The 9,368-nt window shown below is 43.5% G+C and overlaps 1 protein-coding gene across 1 annotated transcript; it reads left to right on the top strand.

The window, feature by feature from the left end:
* The first annotated feature begins 74 nt into the window (after positions 1-74).
* On the top strand, positions 75-9,155 carry LOC146490202 (ubiquitin carboxyl-terminal hydrolase 42-like). The gene is given in 22 exon segments (XM_085153396.1): positions 75-201; positions 1,527-1,746; positions 1,749-1,775; positions 2,363-2,569; positions 2,672-2,782; positions 3,015-3,114; positions 4,105-4,172; positions 4,272-4,342; positions 4,442-4,524; positions 4,610-4,721; positions 4,838-4,978; positions 5,213-5,313; positions 5,497-5,570; positions 5,573-5,661; positions 5,760-5,949; positions 5,952-6,445; positions 6,541-6,620; positions 6,785-7,867; positions 8,120-8,213; positions 8,216-8,429; positions 8,521-8,574; positions 8,660-9,155. Coding segments are annotated over 20 exon segments (3,600 nt in total). The 5' UTR covers positions 75-201; positions 1,527-1,535; the 3' UTR covers positions 8,571-8,574; positions 8,660-9,155.
* Positions 9,156-9,368: the final 213 nt, after the last annotated feature.

Raw genomic sequence — 9,368 nt, forward strand, 5'->3', positions numbered from 1 at the left:
AAGGTTAGAGGTATGTACATGCGCCGGATATTCACTAGGAACGTTTGACGATTTTAGGAACCTATCAGAGGCCTTATTTCATCCCAGGTACCCGGATGTACCCGTGGGGCAATTAGCTACGTCATTGTTCACCGCCGGACACCCGCTAGAAATAAGGAATGGATTTACAACCTCTACTAACGCGATCATAACAGGTTACAGGTGAGTGTTGTATTGCCTTTACGATCAAGTGCCACTTTAACTGTGCGCCCGTAATATTTTGGTAGGCGTGAGCCGCTGAGATTTGTTGTAGTATGCTTACACCGGTTCTCTATGTCGTGTCGGAGAGAGCAGCGCAGTGATCATACACAAGCGCCGGCGTCGAGCCCCTCCTTTCTCCTCTAGCTAGACGCCCCGTTGCCCAGGCCACACACATTTTTAAATAAAATAAATGTCACCGCACAGCCAGGAAACTACTCGTCAGCTTGCTGGTCCGTAACTACGCTTCTCTGCGCCATGTCAGCCGGCGTCCATAGTCTTGTGCTAGCTAGCAAGTAGGCAAGCTAGCTAGCCGCACAAAATGCTAGCACAGTTCGATAGCTACGTTGCGTTCGGCGTTTCGATGGTTTTTGCATCTTCTGTAAGTGCGCGTCATTCCACCTCGGAATTCGACAAGACTGGTAAGCTTTCAATTTGCTCTCCGTCTGATATGATCAGGGTTTTTTGTGTGTTTTCTTGAGGTTTTGCGACGCTGCGTGTTAAAGGCCTAGCAGCCGTCATTTAGCCAGTGTGAGCCACTCTGTAAGAGCAGGTGGGAGGGAACAGCTGCTTCTGTTGTAAACGTGCTTCCGACTTGGAAATTTCCTCGGTCGAGTCGGTTATCTGGCATTTCCCCTCTTGAGTTTTCTAAACGCTAATTTTTGTCGATATTTTAAGTTTGTTAGTTGGACAGAGTTAAATTAGATGTCGAAAGTTAACCCTTGTCTCCTGGTGTTTATTTAAAAGGAATCTGACAAGACGCATTCAAATAAAAGCAAAGGATCAAAAACAAATATTTGGCCCTCACTTATGCTAGTCTGTTTTTGAATGTAAACAAATCATCCAATCTAACACAATTACTGAGTTGGGAGTTCGCCTTGTAACCGGAAGGTTGCCGGTTCGACCCCCGGCTTGGACAGTCTCGGTCGTTGTGTCCTTGGGCAAGACACTTCACCCGTTGCCTACTGGTGGTGGTCAGAGGGCCCGGTGGCGCCAGTGTCCGGCAGCCTCGCCTCTGTCAGTGCGCCCCAGGGTGGCTGTGGCTACAATGTAGCTTGCCATCACCAGTGTGTGAATGTGTGTGTGAATCGGTGGATGACTGGATATGTAAAGCGCTTTGGGGTCCTTAGGGACTAGTAAAGCGCTATATAAATACAGGCCATTTAGTATTTAAGTTTTCTTTCCCTTTTCCAAAATAACAATGAGAAAATTCAAACCTAGCAACGACTTTGTTTTTTTTTTGTTTTGTTTTCAGTTCATAAACATATGTGTCTCTGTTCCTAATGCAGCTATGAACAATGACCATAGTTGACAGATCTTCAGAAAAGTCTGACCACGAGTCAGCCGGATGTAACCGATCCTCCTTCACCAGTGGAGACGTGGGGATGGACGGCAGTTGTTCCACCAGCTGGGCAGTGGGCCCCACTGTACCCAGTGACTCTCCAAGGCTCAAGGCTCCAGTAGGCTGCCTGGCCCCCACTCCTGGAGCTGCTGTGTACAACAGTACACCCTCTCTGTGGACCGGCCCAAGGACCAAGGTCAGAGCAAAGCCTGGCTTTTTTTCAAAATGTCTTTTTAAAGCTGTTTGAAGATTTTTATTGTCCGACAGAATAGTTTTCCAACCTGTTTTAGCAAATATGGAACCACACTTCTTAGCCATTATTTACCCATATTTGTCAGAATTGATTTTAGTAACATAAAGCTAATCTTTTTGCTTCTGCTTTCACACAAGTTTGACAACTGCTTTTGTGGGTGTTGTGTTGCTGCTTCCCTTCTCCCTTCATTCATCCAGTTATGTAATGCATCCAGCTTTGCATGATCAGTCACTTTAACTCGTGATGCAATTGCTGTTTTTATATAAAGACCGGCAGCCCAACTTGTTTAGCAGAAACAAAGGAGAAGGCAAACTGTCCTGTCTTTCTTCCTGAGCCTGTTTAGGAGTTGTTCACAGTGGCCAGAATCACATTATATAACTGTTAATAGTTGTAGCTATTACTGTAATGTCCTGACATGACTTTGCCATGTGCCAGTGTGTGGTTGTATAAGTAAGGTAGCATTAAATTATGTCCTTTTTAAAATGTATTGAAACAGATTTTTAGTAATAATTGTGGCTCTGTGTGTCCAGTGATGAGCAGTGGCGATGGAATTGACTTGCCCCAGAAGGTGCTGTTCCCACCAGAGCGGCTCAGCCTAAAGTGGGTCCAGGTTCACCGCATTGGTGCAGGCCTCCAGAACATGGGGAACACCTGCTTCCTCAACTCAGCCCTGCAGTGTCTCACCTACACCCCTCCTTTAGCAAACTACATGCTGACGCGGGAGCACTCCAAAACATGTAAGTTTATTTCACCAACGGTGGTGTTACGCAGTCCTGCGCTGATTCTCACATTATATCACACCTTACTCACCCAGTATTTTGTCTGTGTCGCTGCTGCAGGTCACGAGCCAGGGTTCTGTATGATGTGTACCATGCAAAACCACGTCATTCAGGTTTTTGCCAACTCTGGGAATGTCATTAAGCCCATTGGTGTACTCAATGAGCTTAAGAGTAAGTGGATGACTGTTGATGCTGTGCTCTGTGCAAAGTGTTTACCTATATTTTAATGATAGGAGGCGCTGTGTGACTATTTCCCTTTTGTAATTTTGGAGGGAAATAATCTGGAGGGATTTTGAATTCTGTTTTTAAATAAGTGTAAACTTGCATTAACTGTGGTATCCTTTACAATAATTCACCTCCTGCTTTGTTTTTGGTTCTGTTTTTCCTCGTTCCCCTCACACAGGGATTGCAAAGCACTTCCGCTATGGAAGCCAGGAAGATGCTCATGAATTCCTGCGGTACACAGTGGATGCTATGCAAAAGTCCTGCTTACCTGGAACCAAGTGAGTGTCATTTTACATTGCATGCATTCGAAACAAATTAAACACACAAATATTTTTACTTGGGCTTGACAGTGTTTGCACTTTATGTAGTAAGATCCATAATTAGCTACGTAGAGGTAGCACCGTGACAATAGGAGAATATGAAATAAATCCTTTATCCTGTTTTTCAGGAAGTGCAGTTTATACTAGTTCCTTTTAACTATTAATGCTTCAATTGCTGAGAGTATTTTCCAGAAATGCAGATTCCTCAGTCTCTTGCCTGAGTGACACCTCAGTTTACATACTAGGCAAGCCACTTGATATAATACCTCATATATATTATATATATCAAGTTCTTTAATGAACTTGACTGCTCCAACACAAAGTATTCTTACACTGGGTGTGGTAGCTTGTTTTGGTAACAGGGCTTGAAAAGATCAGAAGCGGCTTAAACGTGTAGTAAAACAGGTGTCTGGGATTATAGGGGAGAGCTGCCAGACTTAGTGTCTAGTATAGATTTCTTCTGAGGCAACAGGGTAAGCAGTGTGAGCAGGAGCACTCAACCCCTCAGGTCATCTCTTATTCACTTTAATGGCATTAGTGCTATTATTGCAGCAGCAAAATTCATAAAATCCAGGTTTTTCTATGTGTTACTATAGAGCTTCAAAGTCTATGTGCACATTTAACCAAAACTACACGTTTAACAGATGCACTGTGTTGTGCTTTAACAGTGTTGTGCTTCTCATTAGACTCCTAAAAAAGAATTTATTAATTCATTTATTTTTTTAAGAACCTAAAGTGTCAATTCTCATCTAATCAATTCTTCCCGTGTAGCAGCAGATGGCCTCTTAAGTAATTAATCATGCTCCAATTCCTCCTATTGTCATTTCTGCTACTTGAATACTGTAAAGTGATCGTCTGGTTCCAAAATGCTAAAAAATAAATGGTCAGCCAGTTAATTGTTGCACTGCCCTTATTAGTTAACTTTTGTGCTTTATCTTTTTATTATAGATTGGACAGGCAAACGCAGGCAACCTCTTTCATCCATCAAGTGTTTGGCGGGTACCTAAGATCCAGAGGTAAGTCACTGTTTTTTTAGGTTTGATTTATTTTTCTTTTATCTGTCTTTTTATGTCTTACAGCTTGTGTGATACTCATAGCACTGATTTCTGTTTCAGTTAAATGTTTAAACTGCAAAGCTGTCTCAGATACATTTGACCCTTTTCTGGATATCACTCTGGAAATTAAGGTAATTAGACAACATTCAAAGTGACGTTGCTACTATGTATTCTCTGCATTATGGAGTGTGAGGTTTTTCCTCTCTCTCTCTCTCTCTCTCTTCATATAGACTGCTCCAAATGTCTCCAAAGCTCTGGAGCAGTTTGTCAAGCCAGAACAACTGGATGGCGAAAATGCTTACAAATGCACCAAGTAAGTAAAAGAGATGCCAAACTATGATGAGTTTTAGTGTTTAGGTGTGATTTTTGTCAACAAGCTGAATGTTTGTTTCCTTCAGGTGCAAAAAAATGGTAACGGCCTCAAAAAGATTCACAATCCATCGCAGCGCCAATGTGCTCACCCTCTCACTCAAACGCTTTGCAAACTTCAGTGGAGGCAAAATCACAAAGGTAAATGGCCAATAGTGTCTGCTTAAGTCATAAAGATACATGACAGATGCTTTGTTTTATTATAAAACAGGATATTTGCATGTAATGTTTGAAATTTTTTGTTTGGTGGTCATCAGGATGTGAAGTATTTGGAGCATCTGGATCTGCGGCCCTTCATGTCTCAGTCCCACGGGGACCCCCAGCTCTACGGGCTGTATGCTGTGCTGGTTCACTCTGGATTCAGTTGTCATGCTGGACACTATTTCTGCTATATTAAGGTACTGGCTGTGCCCGAATCTATTTGAATGCTGCTGTTGCTTAGTATAAACAAACACACACCATAAACAACACATTTCAGCAGAAAACTGAATGCAAACAGAGAAAAATACTTTGTATGCATTGAAAGAAAAAAAAAAAAGACCCCTATATAACCATAAGATTCTTCTTTTTAGCTCAAATTCAATTCAGAAACTGAATCTGCTGTGTCACATCTCTCTCATTCTGTCTCACAGGCCAGCAATGGGCAGTGGTTTCAAATGAATGACTCGTCCGTGTCAGTCAGTGACATTAGGACCGTCCTCAACCAGCAGGCCTATGTCCTCTTCTACATCAAGTGAGTAAACATCGGTATTTTTAAACATTCTAGGCTTATTCCTTCAGTAGAAGTTTTCCCATCATTATTTAATAATGTAGACATGTTTATTCCCACTTTTCTTGTAGAAAATGTATTATTATAACCTAATGTTATAATGTTGATGCTTTGTCATGGTTAATATTCTTTTTTCCATGTCATCAGGTGCACAGATGTGAAAAAAACTGGGGACTACAGCCACTTGAACCATAACGCTGGCATATCTGGTCAGTCATCTCCCCGCCGGTGGTGATCCCACGCACCAACGCCACCGTTCATCACAACAGTGTTGGCTTCATAGGTCCCCAGCTGCCACCACACATGAACAAGGTACTTCCTCACCTGAGGGTACTGATAATAATGTTGTTTTTGTTAAACCCAGTGTTTCTCTTCTAAAAACCTGTTGTTGTGACTTCTTGTTCCTTCAGAGTTCTCTTCATGTTAATGGGAATGGATCTCTGAGGGACTATCCCACAAGCTCCAAGCCCAGCACCAGCGGCAGTGCGGTGGGGAAACCAAACCATGGACTAGCTTCTTCTGCTTCCTCTTCTTCCATCTCCCACTCAGTCAGCCGGCCCACAATGATTCCAGACAGCGACAAACGACAGAAGCTTTCATTTCAATTGGGCTAAGCAAACCGAACCGCCCATCTGCTTCTTCCTCCTCTTACTGCCAGCCGTCCTCCGCCAGCAGCTCCTCCTCCTCCAGCTCTTTGTCCTCCTCACAGTCTACCTCAGACGTCCAACCAGACGTTCGTTTTATTCCGCGTCCACTAAACCAAGTCAGCAGCATGCCTTTCAGTAATGGGGATCACAACCCTGTAGGAAACGGGGCGTCCTTCCTGGTGCCGTACAGCCAAGAGTCTTCAGAGGAATCAGACCAAGAGAACTGTGGCACTCTGGATAACGGCAGTTCATCCAAATCTCATCCTAATGAAAATAAAGACACAGGAAATGTCTTTGATAATAATTCTCCCAAAACCACCAATGGGGAGTCAGGAGTGCACCATCATGGCAATGGATTAAATGGACAAACGTATGGAGACTTCAAATCCAGTCAAAATGGGCACCACAATGGTCATCACAAAGTGAATGGACACGGCGGCCCTGACAAGGTAAATCTTGTCTTTATTTTTATAATGCTTGTCTGTTTGTTTTTCTTAAAGGGACATATTTTTAATAATTCTTTTATTTATTTTGGGCACATCAGATCTCTGGCAGTAATCATGGCAGTTTGACGTCTAAGGCTCCTGTTGCTAATGGAATAGGCAGTGACCATAGCCAACCAAAGTAAGCCTAACACTGAACTAAAAAAAAACGTATTGCTCTGCTGTCCATTTTATGCATTTAAGATTTTAAGTTTAGAGGAGTAATCTTAAAACTGTGTCGACTTTCCTCTCTGCCAGTGTGACATAAAGCATTGCTCATATTGCTTCTGTATTTTATTTTTCCAGCAAAGATGCCTCATCCCAGGCCAGTTCTTCTCAGAGCATTCATCCTGCTGCTAATGAAAGCCAGGATTTCTCCACTCCTGTCACAAGGGCTAAAACTCCATCTGAACCCCTGCCTCACTGTACAGAATCCTCCGCCGCTAGCGCTTCACCCTCAGCTACTGCTACAAATACCCCTTCTGTTGCAGCTAAAGAATCTGCTTCCGCTCTTTCTTCTTCTGGGCAAGATGGCAACCCTGCAGCCTTACCCCCTCAGCCGGGCTGCTCTCAAAGCACCAGTGGGGCTTCTGCAGCTCCACAGAAAGTTAGCGTAAGCAAGGATGAAGCCAAGGATCTACCACAAGATAAATGTGCAACAACAGGGACTGAAGGACGTAAGGATACTAAGGAGCAGTATCAGTCCAAGCCTAGTTCTAGTTGCAATGAAAGACGATCTTCCCGAGACAGGGAAAGACTGTACTCTAGCTCTGGCAGAGATAGAGAAAGACACTACAGGGATAGGAGTCACGAACGAGAAGGCGACGGCGATCGTCACCGGTACAGACGGGACTACAAAGACGGTCACCACCGCCAGTACAGGGATCGTTTCCCCCTTTCTGGACGTTACTACAGGGAATGGGAGGCCGAGCGTCACCGGGAGCGACCCTTCCAGCACCCTCGGGAGCGTGATCGCGACAGGTGCTCTAACCATTACCATTACTACCGCTACCGGTCAAGAGAGGACATTGACCATGAGCGAAGGGGATATGGTTACTCCCACCGAGAGGAGTCTCGTGGCAGTCGGAGGTGGCTGCAGGATAGTAGAGACTCCTGGGCAATGAAGGATAAGAGTAATGGCAAAGAGAGAGAAAATTACTCCTCAAAGGAAGGAAATTTCTCACCTTCTACAGCACCAGAAACAAACAAGTTCAAGGGCTCCCCGCCACGGGCTCGCCTTTCCTCTCCAGGCAAAGAGGATCAAAATCGCAAGAGGAGGACTCTCAGCAAAGACAGGGACGACAGCTCTGAGGCCCGCCACACTAAAAAACACAAAAAGAGTAAGAAAAAGAAGAAATCAAAGGATAAAGACAGACACCGTGAGAGTGGGTGAGTATTGCCATCTTTCTCTCGATCCTTTAATGAAAACAGAAGGAAATGTGTTTGTTTGTTTTAAGCGAGATTTTTTTTTTAAAGTAATATGGGGTTAAAGCTCACTATCAGTATTATTATTTTCTTAAAAACGGAAAGAATTTTCATCATTTTATTGATAATGGGTCACTTTTTCTGTCTTAGGCTGGCCGTAAAGCTTGAAATCTCGGTTTTGTTAAACAATGTCATTGGTTCTCTATCATCCCGTAGAAGTTCTGACGGAGATTCAGACAGAGCTGCGGAAATGAAGAAGAAAAAGAAAAAGAAGAGACATCGGGACAGCGATCCCGAACTGCACAGCCCAGAGACGCAGCTCGGAGCCACAGAAACAGAAGCAGCGAGGAAAGGGAGAGCCGCAAGCGACACCACTCTGACAGAGACTTTAAACATGACAATGGCTTTCCACCGGAAAAACGTCGCTGCACAGACTACGCTGACTGCAGCAGTGGCCATCTACTCCCTTCCAATCATACCACACCGGCAAACGGTTCAAGTTACGGCCATCTCAATGGACAACCAGGTATTCATTTAGTCTCCAAAATCACAGGAATGCTGAATTAAATGGTGCTGACGAGCTAGTCCAATTTTAAAGCATCAACCCTGTTTTGTAGGTTACAGCCAAATCAGCGGCAGTGGATTTCCCAGTGACCTGAAACACTGACTCTGTGAGTGGATGTCTTTTTAAATGGTCAGCGTTGATGTAGCTACTAATACTTTCTCTTCACTAAGACCTCATCTTTGTCATTTCAGATCCATCAACCGAATTTTAACAGCAGAGGAATGACATCAACTTTTTTGACGTGGTGCTTCTTCATTAGGAATAATATTGTATTTTTACCACAAGTAAAGTGTTTTAAAATTTAAACTATCCCCCTTTCTTTCTTTTTTTTTCACAAATGGGTTTATTTATTTGCCGTAATTTCTCCTAGCTATCGGTTAAAAAGAAACCTGTTGAACATTTATGATGAAGAATATTAATATATACTTGTATGAACACAAAGCCTGGAGCTTAAACATCTCAACTGCTGCTCAGTGGAACTCAGGACTTGAAAAAAACGTGTTAACATCGATCACAGATATCCACCTGCTTCGAAGAGGAACGAAACAAAGGGAATGACGTGATGCCCGAGAGGACTGAAAGGCATCGGAAGTTTAAGATGTCACCATATCTACACAGCTGCAATGTTTTACTTTATTTCTTTCTTTGATCCCACTGGGAGCCGTGAAACTAATGGAGTTATTTGTGCAAGGGAGAGGGAGGGTGGGGGGGGGGGGGGGGGGTGATGAGTGCAGTGGTGGGAACAGAGCTTTGCTGACTGATACCTCCATGTTAACCCTGGAAAGACTTGAGAACATTTCCCAGCATTCATTTTCATCTTCGTTCCCATTTGTGAAGCCTAAGATTCACTCTGTAATTTTAACTTTCTTCACCAGATGCAGAGTTTTTTTTTTTTTTTTT

Source organism: Neolamprologus multifasciatus, unplaced genomic scaffold (genome assembly GCF_963576455.1).
Source record: "Neolamprologus multifasciatus unplaced genomic scaffold, fNeoMul1.2 scaffold_56, whole genome shotgun sequence".
Classification (NCBI taxonomy): Eukaryota; Metazoa; Chordata; class Actinopteri; order Cichliformes; family Cichlidae; genus Neolamprologus; species Neolamprologus multifasciatus.